The 22619-nt window shown below is 47.5% G+C and overlaps 1 protein-coding gene across 1 annotated transcript; it reads right to left on the reverse strand.

The window, feature by feature from the left end:
* Positions 1–1722: 1722 nt before the first annotated feature.
* On the reverse strand, positions 1723–19255 carry LOC129833912 (small proline-rich protein 2H-like). Its single transcript, XM_055898738.1, has 3 exons — positions 19157–19255; positions 18015–18583; positions 1723–1729 (listed from the first exon to the last, which is right to left on the reverse strand). Exons 2-3 carry the CDS (start codon positions 18539–18541, stop codon positions 1723–1725), a joined length of 534 nt encoding a protein of 177 aa, XP_055754713.1. The 5' UTR covers positions 18542–18583; positions 19157–19255.
* Between the last annotated feature and the right edge of the window lie 3364 nt (positions 19256–22619).

A 22619-nucleotide genomic window follows, 5' to 3' on the forward strand; every position in this document is an offset into this window, starting at 1 on the left:
CGACTTCCGGAATATTCCCGACTTCCGATTTGCACACTAGGTTGGAATAATAATTGAAAATTATGATAATGCCCTTTTAGCATGAGAGCTGTTTGAAAAAAACACTTGATATTTCAGCTTGTTTTGGTGGGATGGAGTTTGTCTGCCTGGTGACATCACCAAGCGATAAATTAGTTAATAGACCAATAAGAAAGAGTTCCAAACCTCTCTGTCAATAACAGCTAGTTTTCAGTTTCTCACTCAGACCACTCCCATACAGCCCTAGCTAAAGTATTGCTATTTTTCTTTATTTTTGACCTTTTTAATTGAAAATAATCACATTAAGATACTTAATCGTTACCCAGAAATGATTTGATATTCAGACGAAAACAGCTGCCTTGGACCTTTAATAACATGAGACAACTCTTAATTATCTGTCAGGATTTCAAGGTGAACCTCAAGTTGTATTTTCTGTATATTGGCTGTGAAGCTCAGTTGTATACGTGTCTGTTCCAATAAGACTCCTATTAATTAGTTAGGAAAATCTAAGTCAGGTAAGTCTATTTCTCTAAATGTGATTAATATCTGACAACAAAAAACATTTAGCTACATACTTGTAAACTTACATGTGATTGGAATGTTGTGTATATTGAGAAGGTAATGACATCCTTTTTTTACAGCATGAGTGAAAATGAAGAGTTGCAATGCAAAACCACACAAAGGTCATACTTCATAAAACACATTTGAAGTCACGTCACTTGACATTCTACCATGCTAAATCTGGCATAGAATCTGGCATGAGGATGCCTCGTCACACAATTTAGAACTGATGTCACATGCCTGGCAAAGCTGCCTGGTGACTGACAGAGCTAACAGAGAGAGCCACTGGTCAATACTGTGAAAGTACTGCTCTCCAGGCTATCTGCTGGGCTTGTCTGCGGTGTAATCCCTCTGTCAGTGGAAGTGTATCCATTGAATTGCATATATTATATTTGTGCTCCACTGCCGCCAGTGTGCACAGGGTTTAAGGGTTCTTACTCGCACTACCATTTATATCTTCTGACAACCGCCCACCACCGGCACAGCCCACATCTTTCCCATGCCTCTTCCTACGTGGTGTGGCTTCCATTCCAATCAGATGGGCTTATGCTAATACACCTCAGAAGCAACCAGACACCACTGACTTCTGTTTGTATATATTTTCTCTGTCGTTCCTCTTCTGAGCATGTACACAGAGAAATGAAAGGGAAGCCACAGACTGTGGAATAAAAAAACGAATTAGCAATTGAAATGTACATGTGGACGGAGCACAGTGGACATTTCTAAGTGGGGGCTCCTGTGAGGTGCGGTGGTCCAAGGCACTGCATCTCAGTGCTAGGGGCATCACTACAGACCCTGGTTCGATTCCAGGCTGTATCACATCCGGCCGTGATTGGGAATCCCATAGGGCGGTGCGCAATTGGCCCAGTGTCGTCCGGGTTAGGGTTTGGACGGGGTAGGCCGTCATTGTAAATACGAATTTGTTCTTAACTGACTTGGAATTAGTTAAAAAGGTATTTTTTTTAAAGTGCACACCTTTTTTCCCCAGTATGAAAATGCATCTTGTATTTCATGAAACATATTTCTTAAAAATATTTCATTTTTCTAATTTTAGCTGAATATAGTTTGAGAATGCAGCAACTATTGCCCAATCGATGTCGAATCCAAATGGTCCAGTAGTACTAACTAGGTGTAAGAAGTGGTTTAGTACCTAGAAGGTGTTAAGAGACAGTGTGTCAACACAAGAATATAGGCTGTTGGCCTGGTGTATAATGTTCCTACCTTGCATGTTATTGTTGTTGGCAGGATAATGCATTAACAAGTATGTTCTGCTGTGCCTGTGAGAAAGCTACGGAATAGAAAATAGATTCTATGCCTCAAAGAAGGATGTACAGAAGCCAGAATGTTAATATGGATGCCTTTTAACACCACCAATCCCCTCTGTTACAAGGCTATTGAACCATCTGTAAAACTGTCTATGCCTTTCCCTCAGGGTTGGAGATATTGTCATGTTCCTGGAAACATTAAGGAAATGTGTTTTACAGAATAATAATGTGTTACAGAGAAATTAGGTCTGTATTTGTCCATTCTTTTGTACAGGTTGATGAGAGAGCTGTTGGGGTCGGGGAACGTGTTGTTACTGAGAGAAGTCACCACTTAGTACATGTTGTTACTGAGAGAGGTCAACACCTAGTACATGTTGTTACTGAGAGAGGTCACAACTTAGTACATGTTGTTACTGAGAGAGGTCACCACTTAGTACATGTTGTTACTGAGAGAGGTCAACACCTAGTACATGTTGTTACTGAGAGAGGTCAACACCTAGTACATGTTGTTACTGAGAGAGGTCAACACCTAGTACATGTTGTTACTGAGAGAGGTCAACACCTAGTACATGTTGTTACTGAGAGAGGTCACCACTTAGTACATGTTGTTACTGAGAGAGGTCACCACTTAGTACATGTTGTTACTGAGAGAGGTCACCACTTAGTACATGTTGTTACTGGGAGAGGTCACCACTTAGTACATGTTGTTACTGAGAGAGGTCACCACTTAGTACATGTTGTTACTGGGAGAGGTCACCACTTAGTACATGTTGTTACTGAGAGAGGTCACCACTTAGTACATGTTGTTACTGAGAGAGGTCACCACTTAGTACATGTTGTTACTGGGAGAGGTCACCACTTAGTACATGTTGTTACTGAGAGAGGTCAACACTTAGTACATGTTGTTACTGAGAGAGGCCAACACTTAGTACATGTTGTTACTGAGAGAGGTCAACACCTAGTACATGTTGTTACTGAGAGAGGTCACCACTTAGTACTTGGCTCCCTTTGTTCTTATGCCAGAGTGACATCCTGGCGGATGGTGGACATGAGGATGTCAGTTAAGGATTCATCCCCACATCCACTCCCTATAAGCATAATAATGTATTCAGTTATAAAACTCATTTCATAAACCACTAATACTTTCTCAATGTCTTTCCATTGCTTAAAAGCTCATCATGTTCTTCTGGTGGAAAATATTTTCCATACATATTGCATTGAGCACTTAAGCTCTTCAAGAGGTGGTTGTCTGTCATATTGCTGCAATGCTTGATGGGTTTTAATTTACCACTCCTGTCCTGAAGTATGACGCATGACAGACAAATGTGTTATATAATCATTATTCTGACACCAAAATTCAGATTGGTCCTTTATTTCCACCTGTCTCAAATACAAATATGAACGTTTGTTATTCACAACTCAAAACCAATGTTCAAGGCCTGCTTTGTGGAGACCTGGGAAAAGTAATAGTGATTTGAGTAGATCTTATTTAAGCAAAAGGAGCCCCATTGTCATGCCATTATGATGTGTCAGTGTCCTGATGACTTGAACAGAAGACTGGCATGATGTACAATACAAAGACACTTGGTGCATCTTAAACTGAAATGACATGAGAATCAGCTGCATGCAGACACCCATAGAAATCTTCAGAATTGTGTCAAATTATTCTCCGTTGCTGGAGACTCCACATTAGAACACATTGAAATGCAATGCAAAAAAACACAATAGTAATCAGGTAGAATTGTTGATTGATAGAGAACCCTGGGACGTAAATGACTGCTCTTGATTGCTGTGTTCACGCAGAATAGACTTCCTGAGCTGCTAAAGACATAGGAGTCATTTCAGGGCCCCAGCTGCAGGTGTCATGAAAAAAGGGTGACAGAGGGCTCAGGAGTTACGTCTCCTCAAGTTTAAGTTCAGTGATGGAAGTGAGATCACATGCGACTTTCCTCCCATGAAATAAGTTACTTCTTCGGCAGGCAATTGTTCTCAGGTCTTGATAAGACACTTTTATGTACCGTGTAATAATTTCCCTGTCACTCACAATGACAAAGCTGTAGTGGAAGGACAGCCAAAGGGGAGCAATACAAGTCCTTCAGTTAGAAGATACAAAAGCATCCAAACCATCTCCAAACCATTTCAAACGGATTATTCTTGACATTTAAAGCAGATCTCAATGATTGCCCTATAATGCTGGTACGTTGGGCTTTCATCCTACTATTAGGAAGGAAATGAGAGATGTCCTCCGGATCCTGTTTTGTTGTCCACTCTGTGTTGCATTTTAAACAAAAATGCAGTTTGAAATGTCCCTAGGAGACGTTTGAACACTCCCTCCCCTTTGACTGGTGGAAAGGGTGACCTTGCTTAGGTGAGCTAAACCGCTGGGCACACACTGGTTGAATCAATGTTGTTTCCATGTCATTTCAATGAAATTACGTTGAACCAACGTGGAGTAGATGTTGAAATGACGTCTGTGCCCATTGGGAAAGTTGCCCCACCATCATCGCATTACCTTGAATGTATTTGTGCTTAATATTTGTAATAGGCACTAGAAGGGCTTCATGTATCACCAAAAACACAACTCAAATGTAATGTCTACAACATGCAGGGCTGGTTGTTGTTTTATCAAATATGCTGGTTAATTTTCTGAGGACTACAGATGTATTTTGTTCATCAAATGCACACAAAAAGACAGCAATGCTTTCTGAGTTCCAAGCACAGCTGTAAAACAAGGTGTCCTCGTGCCAACTGCTGTAATGCTGTTTGAATGGTGACAGCAAGTTGCAGATGCTGGGACATAATCATTTTTCAATCGACTGTGCTCTCAACGAATTGCTCAAGTATTAAAAGCCCCTCTGTTCACTGTCCCCAGGGAATTCAGCCAGGTGGCATTCGATGGAACCAGGTAACAACATTCATCTCATGTGCACAATGGTGAGACCAACAGTTGAGAATGTTGTCATTGCTTAAGACTGCGCCAAGTTAACACAAAGGTTACCAGGCAACATGACAACCAGAAGGTTTAAATAATTTATGTCAAGTTTGAATGAGTTGATCAATTCAGTTGTTCATGCGTCTGAAAGTGTTCCTGCTTTAAGTTACATTGTGTCTATTCTCGAAGAATATAACTTACAAACGCTGTGTGGCCGAAGAACTGAGACTATTTCGCTATAGTTGAGATACTGCAGAAAGGTGGGACCTGAGCCATTTTGGAACCAGTCTGTGTTAATCTGAGAATAATGTGAACATCTGTTACAACCTACCAAGCTGCTATAAGTGCTTGAAATATTGGTGGGTGGAGTGTTCAATATGCAGGGCTGTTATGAAGGATGCGTTTGTGTAGTACGACACTGATTTATTTATGCAATTTCAGAGGCAGGTTTTGCATCTCAGATGAGGGAGGAAGTAAAACATTCGCTTTGTTTGTTTTACTCACTTATCTGCTGTATTGACTTGCACCTCAGCCGGCAATGTTGTTTTCCATCTTATTGTTGCAACACACACCATTAACAGAGGTATCAGTGATCTCTGTTTGCCCATTAAACAATTCATTGATTTGTACTGACTGGAGCCTGGAGGTTCCATTAGGTCAATCTGTTTTCCTATCTAAATGAAAAGTAACAGTAAGATGGAGGTTACCGGGAGGTTGGTACATTCTCATACATTAGATGAGAAGCTGCTGTCTAGAGTTGAAATGAGCCTAGACTGCTCACAGGTTTTCAAATGGGACTTTTAGCAGATCTGTTCCGACTACTTCAATCAGGTAAAAGTGTTGTTTTTCTGTCTCAATAGGCAGGTTTGTACATTCACATCCCTTTTTGTTTATAGGATGGTATACTCTAACATGCCCGTTGATTGAAGTAAGGGAAATATGCAGCGGAATTCCTTCACAAACCAACAGGTTGTGTTCGTCAACTCTAACTCTAAATTCAAATAGAGGGCCAATTCTCTCTGTTAGCAAATAGCAAATTTAACAGGGGCAGCAAAATTAGAATTCAGCCAGTTGCTTCCAATGTCTGTTGTCTGGAATTTGTAGTCGAGTAGAGAGGAGTCGAGAGCAGGACACAATTTACAGCAGGTTTTGTTTTGAGTGTGGGCTTGGGAGCAAATAGCTTTTTTAAACTGTAGATCATGTACAAGCTCAGAGTTTTTTGTTGTTGCTGTTAACTGGATTTTCGCAGATAATATGAGGTGAGGTGGAATCTGCTCGGAGGAGCCTTTGGCTAACAGCAGGGGTCTTGAGCTTTGACTGGTAGGCAGCAGCTGAAGGCAACTGTGGAATTGCAATAAACCGCAGTATCCTGTAATTCCAGCAGACCTCACTTCACCAACTTCAAAACGGAAGATTAATCATGGCCTTTTTTATTTGCTTGTGTACTGCAAAGATTCATCACCAGGACACATGTTGTTGAATGTTGTCTTGTGAAGGATGAGGCAGGAGCATTACAGGTGACGCGGTTGCATGCAGGCTTCCTGAAGGCCCACTGGACGGCCTTGTCCCTCAACTAAACGCAGCATTGTGTTCTGATGATTCATGGTTCAGGCATCTTCCCAACATTGGGAACCAGTTTATACCACTCAGATTGATCTTCTCCCCTCTCCAAACCTCTTATCTGCTTGAACAACAAGTGGAGCGATAGACACGTTTCATCACCACAGTAAGATGTGCTAGTGTCAAAGCCTTCTCCATGAGTCTTTTATTAATTCAAAGGAATTGTGGTGATCTAATTGTATTTGACAGTGGGTTGGTTCCCAGTATGAAGCTAGGTAAACTATAGATGAGTCATTGTATGAATAACGACATACGGAGAAACTGCTAACATCATACAAAATGAAAGCCTTATTGGAGAGATTCCAACATTTTTCTGGGTTTATTCACCAGCTATGCTATACATTAATTTTCTCTATACCTCCCTGAATGTAAAAATACAATTTTAGATAAAGTTTCCAAATAGTATGTTTATATGCGTATTGTTGACTAAACCAAACGTTCTTAACACATGTTAGGACTAACAACTTCCAAAGGTTCACAACAAGATTACACAAAGTTGTGTTGCTTTTACAGAGGGTTGTATCTTATAAACAGGGAGAGTCATTTGGGAATTAAAGGCTGTATTGTGAACATTTAAGATGAGGTAAGGGGTGAGTCGAAGGTGCGACATTGTGGGGAATAGACATTGTTTTACTGGGGAACATATTGTGAATACTAATGTAGTGTCTCTAATTCAAATTGTCTTCCTTAATAATCAGGAAGACTGACAACAGGAAACTCTAACTCCAGAGGACTGGGGAAAAAAATCTATTAACACAATATGCTGTTTTGCTTGTTAAAATAATGGAAAAGCTTTAGGGGGAGGATGACCTGGGTAGGTGCATTGTTCTCCTCGCTGTCGCTTGAGTTAATTGCACATTTGAACCCCTAAAAGCCTTATGGAAGTTTCTGCAGTTTGACAAGCTTCACTCAGATATGAACTCCAAACTCCCATAAATTATTCCTCTGGATAATCCTAATTGAACATGTATTGGCCAGGCAGCTTATGTTGTTTTGGCTCTTATTAATAGACCATCAAAGGCTATTTTTAATGGTGTCAGGGAAGCAAGAATTGACAATGGAGATAAACACAGTCCAGGAGGTCTCTTTTTCCTCTGTGGAGCCCAGTAATGCAGGACCTGTCACTAAAGCTGCCCTAATTGGGCCCTGGCTGTGGATATGATGGGGGTTTGAGACTGTTACTAGGGCATCTGGTAGTTTTCACATCTTTCCTTATTAAGCAATTCACTGGTCATATACTGGAGGCAAGATCTGATCGCTTGGGAGTTAGATTTATGTTGTTGTTTTACCCAGCTAAAGCACAATTTCAGCAGTACACCTGAATCAATCATTACTGTATGTGCCAGTGAAATCTATGGTTTAGTGTCAAAGACATACTATAACAGGCACATATTCTGGCAAAACTATTTGTAGACAGGTAAACATGGGTGAATGAAAATTAAATGATGCACCCTGTTTAATCGGTTTCCATGGTAAGGTTTTCTCATCATCCCACCAAAATATAATGGTTGATGCCAGCCTGGTGGTGAGCTATAGGTGTCAACTTTCTGAAAATAGCCAAAAGAGAAAACACGACATCTTGTGAAAACGATGGAATGTATGCATATTAAAGGCTGGTGTAAATGGAAGTGAGACATTTGTGAGTTGGAGCCTGGGTGCTCAGTACTTGTGACAGGCTGTTCACAGGGCATCCCGGGGGAGGCGTGCAGGGAGGCATCACCAGGCAGTGTTGCCTTATCCTCTCAGTAGACCTCGTCGGACAGCAGATAGCAGCAGCCTCCAGGGAGGTCCGCTCACTCCACTCTGCTTTACGGACGACCATCCTACAGACAGATTCTGTCAGACACGTCCTTCTACCAGAACATCCCAACTTTTAAACTGCTTCCTTACTTTATTACTTCCCCTGCGTGGTTTGAGGGACAGTTGCTGTGAATCAAAGTTTCAAAAAGTTATTTGTCTCGTTAGTGGAACGCTTTCAGGATTTAGGTAATTACGTTGCTGAGTGATCATTCACAAAGTGTCTGTGAGCAGAAAAGACAGCAGGAGCACTCGTGGGAGTTCAGTGAGTGATGGGTTTATTTTTGCACAAAAGCCAACCGTACCCAAACAAAATCATATTTGAATCAATAATGAACATTTTAATTGAAGTGCATTTCAAGATACCCAAAGAGAGGGATTTGGACAAACACAAAAGGTATTTACCCAGCCTATTTGGTAGAAAACTCAGGTAGAGCGAGGCATTTTGTCTACGTCCACTTGTACACTGTCCATATCAGTGTCTGTAAGGATGTCGGTCTCCTCAAAAGATACAAAGTAGGAAAATGCATCTATAAATGTTAGATTATAGCCTGACCCTACATCCAGTATAGGTTAAAGACTCCTTCACATAGGCCATCAACCGCAAAGTGATTGAAATGTGCCTCGGAGGACGTAACAATGCATTCTGAAATTGAGCAGCAGTATGACTTGGCATGTGAAGACGTATTGTAGGCCCAGAGATAGATCTGAATCACTCAAAAGACTAAGTCACTTTGTTATCTGATGCCAATCAGATGATCGCTAATAGGCAAGCGTGCCAAAACCAATTAGGTTCAAGTGAATCTGTCTGTCAAGAACTCCCCACATAAAAATTGGAAGAACTCTTTGGAGACACCCGTTAGGACTGCAGAGTTAATTAAACCTCGCAGTCAGAGGTCAATGAAGTAAGAGTTGAGAGTTGCACCTCCCAAGACAGCTGTTAACAAAGCAGTTTGTGCTGGTTAGTCCAGAGCAAAGTGCTGATGTGACAGTTGAAACTCTGGACCTCATCACAAAGTTTGAAATCTCAACCTCAATGAGGCGGCCAGTGGTGGATTTACCTGTGCTTGGTTTTGTTCTGTGCTCCATTGATTGGCCTGGGCTACTCTATCAAGCTGAACCAGAATTAAAAACACCTACTTATCAAGTGGTCGTAGCTCCATGGGTCCTTCTCTGCATGTGGGGTTGGCCCTGGCTTCTTTATCCCTGACAATACCGTGATCCATTTCAGTTGTTTATTCTTCACAGCTGAATCTTTCCTCTGCACAACCACATCACTTGCGTTGTGCGGGATGTTACAATTACTATACCAGGGTGAGCTCTGCAATGTTTCAAACACATTTCTAATGAAATACACTCCTTCCATATCTTACCTCGTCTTTCACAAAAGCTCAGAATTTTGCATCAGACAGAGTACCACATTGAAGGCATTCACTGTCTCCAGGCCTGCCCATAGGTTGAGTTCATTATGTGTTACCAAAGAGATAGTCGTGCTACACTGTCTCCAGGCCTGCCCATAGGTTGAGTTCATTATGTGTTACCAAAGAGATAGTCGTGCTACACTGTCTCCGGGCCTGCCCATAGGTTGAGTTCATTATGTGTTACCAAAGAGATAGTCGTGCTACACTGTCTCCGGGCCTGCCCATAGGTTGAGTTCATTATGTGTTACCAAAGAGATAGTCGTGCTACACTGTCTCCGGGCCTGCCCATAGGTTGAGTTCATTATGTGTTACCAAAGAGATAGTCGTGCTACACTGTCTCCAGGCCTGCCCATAGGTTGAGTTCATTATGTGTTACCAAAGAGATAGTCGCGCTACACTGTCTCCGGGCCTGCCCATAGGTTGAGTTCATTATGTGTTACCAAAGAGATAATCGCGCTACACTGTCTCCAGGCCTGCCCATAGGTTGAGTTCATTATGTGTTACCAAAGAGATAATCGCGCTACACTGTCTCCAGGCCTGCCCATAGGTTGAGTTCATTATGTGTTACCAAAGAGATAGTCGCGCTACACTGTCTCCGGGCCTGCCCATAGGTTGAGTTCATTATGTGTTCCAAAGAGATAGTCGTGCTACACTGTCTCCAGGCCTGCCCATAGGTTGAGTTCATTATGTGTTACCAAAGAGATAGTCGTGCTACACTGTCTCCAGGCCTGCCCATAGGTTGAGTTCATTATGTGTTACCAAAGAGATAGTCGCGCTACACTGTCTCCAGGCCTGCCCATAGGTTGAGTTCATTATGTGTTACCAAAGAGATAGTCGCGCTACACTGTCTCTGGGCCTGCCCATAGGTTGAGTTCATTATGTGTTACCAAAGAGATAGTCGTGCTACACTGTCTCCAGGCCTGCCCATAGGTTGAGTTCATTATGTGTTACCAAAGAGATAGTCGTGCTACACTGTCTCCAGGCCTGCCCATAGGTTGAGTTCATTATGTGTTACCAAAGAGATAGTCGCGCTACACTGTCTCCAGGCCTGCCCATAGGTTGAGTTCATTATGTGTTACCAAAGAGAAAGTCGCGCTACACTGCCAACACTGTTTCCATTTTACTGACACCCTTGTCAAAAGAATCCAGGAACATTTTGGAATTGCATCACAACAGCATACTATATTTTATATCTGATCCATAGCATTTTACTTTTTCTGCCGAGCTCTACACTAACCTTAAGAAACTGGGTTACCTGAGAAACCGCTATTTTTAATTCAGTATTGCAGTTAAGCCATACTATTAAACACCATTGGCATATCAATTGAGTGTTAATGCTTCTAGTATTACCCAGGACTACTGAGGGCAATATGCACACTGTATAGAAAGAAGTACATAAACCTATCATAAGAGTCCAGGGAATTTCACCTCTGGGCTCAGAATTGAATTTGTGATCTTCTGGGCATTCTATGTTTTGTGTTCTATGTTTTCTATTTCTGTGTGTTTGGCCAGGTGTGGTTCTCAATCAGAGGCAGCTGTCTATCGTTGTCTCTGATTGAGAACCATACTTAGGTATTCTTTTCCCACCTGTGTTTTGTGGGTAGTTGTTTTCTGTATTGTTAGTTTCCTTACAGAACTGTTCGTTTTCCTCTTTGTTATTTTTTGTTCTAGTGTTCTGATTTTAATAAAATATCATGAACACGTCTCACGATGCGCTTTGGTCCAGTTATTCACAGGAAGAGGATCGTTACAGATCTGTTTTCTAATATTTTAATAATAAAATCAAACTGGATAATCCTCAAAATGAATTGTTTGTCCATCACTCTTGTATGTGATGATTATACATCTGGCTATAAGTGTCACGATCGTGTGGCGGATTGACGGACCAAAATGCAGCAGTTGGAAAATAAGCCATCTTCTTTTATTTTAAAAGATGACAAACAATAAACACGAAACACTTAAACAAAATAACAAAACAACAAAACGACCGTGAAGCTACAAACGTTGTGCACATACATACAGGCTACAAACGTTCTACATAGACAATTACTCACAACCAATGAGAGCCTATGGCTACCCTAAATAAGGCTCCCAATCAGAGACAACCGAAATCAGCTGTCTCTAATTGGGAACTCATTCAGGTAACCATAGACTCTCCTAGACAACTAAACATACATAGACAACGCTAGACATCTACACTCAACACAAACCCATATACTACACTCCATAACCCCTTTACCATATAAACACCCAAAACTAACAAAACATAAACATTCCCCATGTCACACCCTGACCTAACTAAAATAATCAAGAAAACAAAGAATACTAAGGCCAGGGCGTGACATAACCCCCCCCTTGAGGCGCGAACTCCGGGCGCACCATACACAGTCTAGGGGAGGGTCTGGGTGGGCTTCCCTCCACGGTGGCGGCTCCGGCTCTGGTCGTGGTCCCCACTTCACCACAGTCCCTAACCACCTCCTTAGCCTCTTCAAAATGACCCCTCTCCACATTAATCCCATTGCATTAAGGGACAGCTCCGGACTAAGGGCCAGTACCAGGGTAAGGGGCAGTACCAGGGTCAGGGGCAGTACCAGGGTAAGGGGCAGTACCAGGGTAAGGGGCAGTACCAGGGTAAGGGGCAGCACCAGGGTAAGGGGCAGCACCAGGGTAAGGGGCAGCACCAGGGTAAGGGGCAGCTCCGGACTGAGGAATGGCAGCTCCGGACTGAGGAATGGCAGCTCCGGACTGAGGAATGGCAGCTCCGGACTGAGGGACTGCAGCTCCGGACTGAGGGACGGCCCATGGCTGGCTGACAGATCTGGCTGCTCATGGCTGGCTAACGGATCTGGCTGCTCATGGCTGGCTGACTGATCTGGCTGCTCATGGCTGGCTGACTGATCTGGCTGCTCATGGCTGGCTGACTGATCTGGCTGCTCATGGCTGGCTGACTGATCTGGCTGCTCATGGCTGGCTGACGGATCTGGCTGCTCATGGCTGGCTGACGGATCTGGCTGCTCATGGCTAGCTGACGGATCTGGCTGCTCATGGCTAGCTGACGGATCTGGCTGCTCATGGCTAGCTGACGGATCTGGCTGCTCATGGCTAGCTGACGGATCTGGCTGCTCATGGCTAGCTGACGGATCTGGCTGCTCATGGCTAGCTGACGGATCTGGCTGCTCATGGCTAGCTGACGGATCTGGCTGCTCATGGCTAGCTGACGGATCTGGCTGCTCATGGCTAGCTGACTGATCTGGCTGCTCCTGTCTGGTTGGCGGCTCTGGCAGATCCTGTCTGGTTGGCGGCTCTGGCAGATCCTGTCTGGTTGGCGGCTCTGGCAGATCCTGTCTGACGGACGGCTCTAGCGGCTCCTGTCTGGCTGGCGGCTCTAGCGGCTCCTGTCTGGCGGACGGCTCAGTGGGCTCATGGCAGACGGGCGGCTTTGCAGGCTCATGGCAGACGGGCGGCTTTGCAGGCTCATTGCAGACGGATGGCTCAGATGGCGCTGGGGAGACGGATGGCTCAGATGGCGCTGGGGAGACGAGCAGTTCAGTCAACGCTGTGCAGACGGCAGACTCCTGCCGGCTGAGGCGCACTGTAGGCCTGGTGCGTGGTGCCGGGACTGGTGGCACCGGGCTGGGGACACGCATCTCAGGTCTAGTGCGGGGAGCAGCAACAGGACGCACAGGACTCTGGGGACACACAGGAGGCTTGGTGCGTGGTTTAGACACTGGTGGTAAAGGGCTGGAGACACGCACCATATAGCTAGTGCGTGGAGGAGGCACTGGTGGTACTGGATTGGGGCGAGGAGGTGGCGCCGGAAATACCGGACCGTGCAGGCGTACTGGCTCCCTTGAACGCCGAGCCTGCCCAACCTTACCTGGTTGTACGCTCCCCGTCGCCTGACCAGTGCGGGGAGGTGGAATAACCCGCACCGGCCTATGTAGGCGAACCGGGAACACCATGCGTAAGGCTGGTGCCATGTACGCCGGCCCGAGGAGACGCACTGGTGACCAGATGCGTTGGGCCGGCTTCATGACATACGGCTCAACGCTCAGTCTAGCCCGGCCGATACGTGGAGCTGGAATGTACCGAACCGGGCTATGCACGCGTACAGGAGACACCGTGCGCTCTACTGCGTAACACGGTGTCTGCCCGTACTCTCGCTCTCCACGGTAAGTACAGGGAGTAGGCGCAGGTTTCCTACCTGACTTCGCCACACTCCCTTTAAGGCCCCCCCCAAGAAATTTTTGGGTTGTACTCACGGGCTTCCAGCCTTGTCTCCGTGCTGCCTCCTCATATCGCCTCCTCTCGGCTTTCGCTGCCTCCAGCTCTTCACGAGGGAGGCGATATTCTCCAGGTTGATCCCAAGGTCCATCTCCTTCCAATTCGTCCTCCCAACTCCAGAAATCCTGTGTAGGTAGGTCCTGTTGCCGCCTTCCATGCCGCTTGGTCCTATGGTGAGTAATTCTGTCACGATCGTGTGGCGGATTGACGGACCAAAATGCAGCAGTTGGAAAATAAGCCATCTTCTTTTATTTTAAAAGATGACAAACAATAAACACGAAACACTTAAACAAAATAACAAAACAACAAAACGACCGTGAAGCTACAAACGTTGTGCACATACATACAGGCTACAAACGTTCTACATAGACAATTACTCACAACCAATGAGAGCCTATGGCTACCCTAAATAAGGCTCCCAATCAGAGACAACCGAAATCAGCTGTCTCTAATTGGGAACTCATTCAGGTAACCATAGACTCTCCTAGACAACTAAACATACATAGACAACGCTAGACATCTACACTCAACACAAACCCATATACTACACTCCATAACCCCTTTACCATATAAACACCCAAAACTAACAAAACATAAACATTCCCCATGTCACACCCTGACCTAACTAAAATAATCAAGAAAACAAAGAATACTAAGGCCAGGGCGTGACATAACCCCCCCCCTTGAGGCGCGAACTCCGGGCGCACCATACACAGTCTAGGGGAGGGTCTGGGTGGGCTTCCCTCCACGGTGGCGGCTCCGGCTCTGGTCGTGGTCCCCACTTCACCACAGTCCCTAACCACCTCCTTAGCCTCTTCAAAATGACCCCTCTCCACATTAATCCCATTGCATTAAGGGACAGCTCCGGACTAAGGGCCAGTACCAGGGTAAGGGGCAGTACCAGGGTCAGGGGCAGTACCAGGGTAAGGGGCAGTACCAGGGTAAGGGGCAGTACCAGGGTAAGGGGCAGCACCAGGGTAAGGGGCAGCACCAGGGTAAGGGGCAGCACCAGGGTAAGGGGCAGCTCCGGACTGAGGAATGGCAGCTCCGGACTGAGGAATGGCAGCTCCGGACTGAGGAATGGCAGCTCCGGACTGAGGGACTGCAGCTCCGGACTGAGGGACGGCCCATGGCTCCGGACTGACAGATCTGGCTGCTCATGGCTGGCTAACGGATCTGGCTGCTCATGGCTGGCTGACTGATCTGGCTGCTCATGGCTGGCTGACTGATCTGGCTGCTCATGGCTGGCTGACTGATCTGGCTGCTCATGGCTGGCTGACTGATCTGGCTGCTCATGGCTGGCTGACGGATCTGGCTGCTCATGGCTGGCTGACGGATCTGGCTGCTCATGGCTGGCTGACGGATCTGGCTGCTCATGGCTAGCTGACGGATCTGGCTGCTCATGGCTAGCTGACGGATCTGGCTGCTCATGGCTAGCTGACGGATCTGGCTGCTCATGGCTAGCTGACGGATCTGGCTGCTCATGGCTAGCTGACGGATCTGGCTGCTCATGGCTAGCTGACGGATCTGGCTGCTCATGGCTAGCTGACGGATCTGGCTGCTCATGGCTAGCTGACTGATCTGGCTGCTCCTGTCTGGTTGGCGGCTCTGGCAGATCCTGTCTGGTTGGCGGCTCTGGCAGATCCTGTCTGGTTGGCGGCTCTGGCAGATCCTGTCTGGACGGACGGCTCTAGCGGCTCCTGTCTGGCTGGACGGCTCTAGCGGCTCCTGTCTGGCTGGCGGCTCTAGCGGCTCCTGTCTGGCGGACGGCTCAGTGGGCTCATGGCAGACGGGCGGCTTTGCAGGCTCATGGCAGACGGGCGGCTTTGCAGGCTCATTGCAGACGGATGGCTCAGATGGCGCTGGGGAGACGGATGGCTCAGATGGCGCTGGGGAGACGAGCAGTTCAGTCAACGCTGTGCAGACGGCAGACTCCTGCCGGCTGAGGCGCACTGTAGGCCTGGTGCGTGGTGCCGGGACTGGTGGCACCGGGCTGGGGACACGCATCTCAGGGCTAGTGCGGGGAGCAGCAACAGGACGCACAGGACTCTGGGGACACACAGGAGGCTTGGTGCGTGGTTTAGACACTGGTGGTAAAGGGCTGGAGACACGCACCATATAGCTAGTGCGTGGAGGAGGCACTGGTGGTACTGGATTGGGGCGAGGAAGTGGCGCCGGAAATACCGGACCGTGCAGGCGTACTGGCTCCCTTGAACGCCGAGCCTGCCCAACCTTACCTGGTTGTACGCTCCCCGTCGCCTGACCAGTGCGGGGAGGTGGAATAACCCGCACCGGCCTATGTAGGCGAACCGGGGACACCATGCGTAAGGCTGGTGCCATGTACGCCGGCCCGAGGAGACGCACTGGTGACCAGATGCGTTGGGCCGGCTTCATGACATACGGCTCAACGCTCCGTCTAGCCCGGCCGATACGTGGAGCTGGAATGTACCGAACCGGGCTATGCACGTGTACAGGAGACACCGTGCGCTCTACTGCGTAACACGGTGTCTGCCCGTACTCTCGCTCTCCACGGTAAGTACAGGGAGTAGGCGCAGGTTTCCTACCTGACTTCGCCACACTCCCTTTAAGGCCCCCCCCAAGAAATTTTTGGGTTGTACTCACGGGCTTCCAGCCTTGTCTCCGTGCTGCCTCCTCATATCGCCTCCTCTCGGCTTTCGCTGCCTCCAGCTCTTCACGAGGGAGGCGATATTCTCCAGGTTGATCCCAAGGTCCATCTCCTTCCAATTCGTCCTCCCAACTCCAGAAATCCTGTGTAGGTAGGTCCTGTTGCCGCCTTCCATGCCGCTTGGTCCTATGGTGAGTAATTCTGTCACGATCGTGTGGCGGATTGACGGACCAAAAGCAGCAGTTGGAAAATAAGCCATCTTCTTTTATTATAAAGATGACAAAAATAAACACGAAACACTTAAAAAAAACTAAAAAAACAACAACACGACCGTGAAGCTACAAACGTTGTGCACATACATACAGGCTACAAACGTTCTACATAGACAATTACTCACAACCAATGAGAGCCTATGGCTACCCTAAATAAGGCTCCCAATCAGAGACAACCGAAATCAGCTGTCTCTAATTGGGAACTCATTCAGGTAACCATAGACTCTCCTAGACAACTAAACATACATAGACAACGCTAGACATCTACACTCAACACAAACCCATATACTACACCCCATAACCCCTTTACCATATAAACACCCAAAACTAACAAAACATAAACATTCCCCATGTCACACCCTGACCTAACTAAAATAATCAAGAAAACAAAGAATACTAAGGCCAGGGCGTGACATAACCCCCCCCCTTGAGGCGCGAACTCCGGGCGCACCATACACAGTCTAGGGGAGGGTCTGGGTGGGCTTCCCTCCACGGTGGCGGCTCCGGCTCTGGTCGTGGTCCCCACTTCACCACAGTCCCTAACCACCTCCTTAGCCTCTTCAAAATGACCCCTCTCCACATTAATCCCATTGCATTAAGGGACAGCTCCGGACTAAGGGCCAGTACCAGGGTAAGGGGCAGTACCAGGGTCAGGGGCAGTACCAGGGTAAGGGGCAGTACCAGGGTAAGGGGCAGTACCAGGGTAAGGGGCGCACGGGGGGGCAGCCCAGGGTAAGGGGCAGCACCAGGGTAAGGGGCAGCACCAGGGTAAGGGGCAGCTCCGGACTGAGGAATGGCAGCTCCGGACTGAGGAATGGCAGCTCCGGACTGAGGAATGGCAGCTCCGGACTGAGGAATGGCAGCTCCGGACTGAGGGACTGCAGCTCCGGACTGAGGGACTGCAGCTCCGGACTGAGGGACGGCCCATGGCTGGCTGACAGATCTGGCTGCTCATGGCTGGCTAACGGATCTGGCTGCTCATGGCTGGCTGACTGATCTGGCTGCTCATGGCTGGCTGACTGATCTGGCTGCTCATGGCTGGCTGACGGATCTGGCTGCTCATGGCTGGCTGACGGATCTGGCTGCTCATGGCTGGCTGACGGATCTGGCTGCTCATGGCTGGCTGACGGATCTGGCTGCTCATGGCTAGCTGACGGATCTGGCTGCTCATGGCTAGCTGACGGATCTGGCTGCTCATGGCTAGCTGACGGATCTGGCTGCTCATGGCTAGCTGACGGATCTGGCTGCTCATGGCTAGCTGACGGATCTGGCTGCTCATGGCTAGCTGACTGATCTGGCTGCTCATGGCTAGCTGACTGATCTGGCTGCTCCTGTCTGGTTGGCGGCTCTGGCAGATCCTGTCTGGTTGGCGGCTCTGGCAGATCCTGTCTGGTTGGCGGCTCTGGCAGATCCTGTCTGACGGACGGCTCTAGCGGCTCCTGTCTGGCTGGCGGCTCTAGCGGCTCCTGTCTGGCTGGCGGCTCTAGCGGCTCCTGTCTGGCGGACGGCTCAGTGGGCTCATGGCAGACGGGCGGCTTTGCAGGCTCATGGCAGACGGGCGGCTTTGCAGGCTCATTGCAGACGGATGGCTCAGATGGCGCTGGGGAGACGGATGGCTCAGATGGCGCTGGGGAGACGAGCAGTTCAGTCAACGCTGTGCAGACGGCAGACTCCTGCCGGCTGAGGCGCACTGTAGGCCTGGTGCGTGGTGCCGGGACTGGTGGCACCGGACTGGGGACACGCATCTCAGGGCTAGTGCGGGGAGCAGCAACAGGACGCACAGGACTCTGGGGACACACAGGAGGCTTGGTGCGTGGTTTAGACACTGGTGGTAAAGGTTTGGAGACACGCACCATATAGCTAGTGCGTGGAGGAGGCACTGGTGGTACTGGATTGGGGCGAGGAAGTGGCGCCGGAAATACCGGACCGTGCAGGCGTACTGGCTCCCTTGAACGCCGAGCCTGCCCAACCTTACCTGGTTGTACGCTCCCCGTCGCCTGACCAGTGCGGGGAGGTGGAATAACCCGCACCGGCCTATGTAGGCGAACCGGGGACACCATGCGTAAGGCTGGTGCCATGTACGCCGGCCCGAGGAGACGCACTGGTGACCAGATGCGTTGGGCCGGCTTCATGACATACGGCTCAACGCTCCGTCTAGCCCGGCCGATACGTGGAGCTGGAATGTACCGAACCGGGCTATGCACGTGTACAGGAGACACCGTGCGCTCTACTGCGTAACACGGTGTCTGCCCGTACTCTCGCTCTCCACGGTAAGTACAGGGAGTAGGCGCAGGTTTCCTACCTGACTTCGCCACACTCCCTTTAAGGCCCCCCCCAAGAAATTTTTGGGTTGTACTCACGGGCTTCCAGCCTTGTCTCCGTGCTGCCTCCTCATATCGCCTCCTCTCGGCTTTCGCTGCCTCCAGCTCTTCACGAGGGAGGCGATATTCTCCAGGTTGATCCCAAGGTCCATCTCCTTCCAATTCGTCCTCCCAACTCCAGAAATCCTGTGTAGGTAGGTCCTGTTGCCGCCTTCCATGCCGCTTGGTCCTATGGTGAGTAATTCTGTCACGATCGTTCTCCTCCTCTTCGTCTGAAGAGGAGAAGCATGGGTCGGACCAATACGCGTCAAGGTATGCAGTCATAATGAATTTATTTAAATGAAAGACGAACACTTAATACAAACTATACAAAACAACAAAACGACCGTGAAGCTACAAACGTTGTGCACATACATACAGGCTACAAACGTTCTACATAGACAATTACTCACAACCAATGAGAGCCTATGGCTACCCTAAATAAGGCTCCCAATCAGAGACAACCGAAATCAGCTGTCTCTAATTGGGAACTCATTCAGGTAACCATAGACTCTCCTAGACAACTAAACATACATAGACAACGCTAGACATCTACACTCAACACAAACCCATATACTACACCCCATAACCCCTTTACCATATAAACACCCAAAACTAACAAAACATAAACATTCCCCATGTCACACCCTGACCTAACTAAAATAATCAAGAAAACAAAGAATACTAAGGCCAGGGCGTGACAATAAGGAATGTTACAATGACTTTGCTGTATGTACAGTGCCTTCAGAAAGTATTCACACCCCTTGACTTTTTCCAAATTGTGTTGTGTTATAGCCCAAATTTCAAGTGGAACAAATTTAGATTTTTTTTCTCACTGGCCTACACACAATACTCCATAATGTCAAAGTGGAATTATGTTTTTCACAATTTTTACAAATTATTTAAAAATGAAAAGCTGAAGTGTCTTGAGTCAATAAATATTGAACCCCTTTGTTGTGGCAAGCCTAAATAAGTTCAGGAGTAAAACATTTCTTCCAAGTCACGTAAGTTGCATGGACTCACTCATCGATTTTTGAATGACTACAAACATTTTTATCTGGAAGGTCCTTCAGGAGAGGAGGGAATTTCAAACACAAAGGAAGAAATGGCAGCAGTTTTACGGACGCCGAACCAATTGTGTTATTATGTGTTTTTGCTCATGTTATTTTTAGCTTATTTGTACATAATGCTTCTACCACCGTATCTTACCGCAAAAAAGAGCTTCTGGATATCAGGACAGCGATCACTTACCTCGGATTAGACTAAGATTTTTTTTTCAACAAGCAGGACGCACAGAATGTACTTCAGATGAATATCCTACCAACGGGACATCAAAAACTGTAATATCTTATGTTTCACCGAATCGTGGCTGAATGACGACATGGAAAACATTCAGCTGGCGGGATATGCGCTGCACCGGCTAGATAGAGCAGCACACGAGGGGGGGGGGGGGGTCTGTGTATATTTGTAAATAACAGCTGGTGCATGAAATCTCAGGAAGTCTCTAGATTTTGCTCGCCTGAAGTAGAGTATCTCATGATAAGCTGCAGAGCACACTACTTGCCAAGAGAGTTCTCTTTTTTGGGGGGCTGTTTATTTACCACCAGAGACTGATGCTGGCACTAAGACCACACTCAGTCAGCTGTATAAGGAAATAAGCAAACAGGACACCGCTCACCAAGAGGTGGTGCTCCTAGTGGCCGGGCACTTTAATGCAGGGAACCTTAAATCAGTTTTACCTCATTTCTATCAGCATGTTAAATGAGCAACCAGAGGGAAAAAACTTCTAGATTACCTTTACTCCACACACAGAGACACGTACAAAGCTCTCCCTCGCCCTCCATTTGGCAAATCTGTTCCTAATTCTATCCCCCTGATTCCTGCTTACAAGCAAAAATTAAAGCAGGAAGCACCAGTGACTCGGTTCATAAACAAGTGGTCAGATGAAGCAGATGCTAAACTACAGGACTGTTTTGCTAGCACAGACTGGAATATGCTCTGGGATTCTTCCGATGGCATTGAGGAGTACATCACATCAGTCACTGGCTTTATCAATAAGTGCATCGAGGACGTCCCCACAGTGACTGTACGTACATACCCCAACCAAAAGCCATGGATTACAGGCAACATTCGCACTGAGCTAAATGGTAGAGCTGCCGCTTTCAAGGAGTGGGACTCTAACCCGGAAGCTTATAAGAAATCCCGCTATGCCCTCCGACGAACCATCAAACAGGCAAAGCGTCAATACAGGACTAAGATCGAATCGTACTACACTGGCTCCGATGCTCGTCGGATGTGCCAGGGCCTGCAAACTATTACAGACTACAAAGGGAAGCACAGCCACGAGCTGCCCAGTGACAAGAGAGTACCATACGAGCTAAATCAATTCTATGCTCGCTTCGAGGCAAGCAACACTGAGGCATGCATGAGAGCATCAGCTGTTCCGGACGACTGTGTGATCACGCTCTCCGTAGCCGAAGTGAGTATGACCTTTAAACAGGTCAACATACACATGGCTGCTAGGCCAGACGGATTACCAGGATGTGTGCTTCGGGCATGTGCTGACCAACTGGCAGGTGTCTTCACTGACATTTTCAACATGTCCCTGATTGAGTCTAATACCAACATGCTTCAAGCAGACCACCATAGTCCCTGTGCCCAAGAGCATTAAGGTAACCTGCCTAAATGATTACAGACCCATAGCACTCACATTAACATGATTATCCAAGAAACCCTAGACCCACTCCAATTTGCATACCGCTCAAACAGATCCACAGATGATGCAATCTCTATTGCACTCCACACTGCCATTTCCCACCTGGATAAAAGGAACACCTACATGAGAATGCTATTCATTGACTACAGCTCAGCGTTCAACACCATAGTGCCCTCAAAGCTCATCACTAAGCTAAGAACCCTGGGACTAAACATCTCCCTCTGAAACTGGATCCTGAACTTCCTGACAGGCCGCCCCCAGGTGGTGAGGGTAGGTAGCAACATCTGCCATGCTGATCCTCAACACTGGAGCCACTCAGGGGTGTGTGCTCAGTCCCCTCCTGTACTCCCTGTTCACTCATGACTGCATGGCCAGGCACGACTCCAACACCATTAAGTTTGCAGATAACACAACAGTGGTAGGCCTGATCAGTATTTATGCTGCAATAGTTTGTTTAATTTAGTGTATGTGTCAGGGGGCTAGGGTCAGTTTGTTATATCTGGAGTATTTCTCCTGTCTTCTCCGGTGTCCTGTGTGAATTCTCTCTCTCTCTCTCTCTCTCTCTCTCTCTCTCTCTCTCTCTCTCTCTCTCTCTCTCTCTCTCTCTCTCTCTCTCTCTCTCTCTCTCTCTCTCTCTCTCTCTCTCTCTCTCTCTCTCTCTCTCTCTCTCTCTCTCTCTCTTCTCTCTCTCTCTCTCTCTCTCCTCTCTCTCTCCTCTCTCTCTCTCTCTCTCTCGGTCTCTCTCTC

This window comes from Salvelinus fontinalis, chromosome 34, assembly GCF_029448725.1.
Source record: "Salvelinus fontinalis isolate EN_2023a chromosome 34, ASM2944872v1, whole genome shotgun sequence".
NCBI classification, from domain to species: Eukaryota; Metazoa; Chordata; class Actinopteri; order Salmoniformes; family Salmonidae; genus Salvelinus; species Salvelinus fontinalis.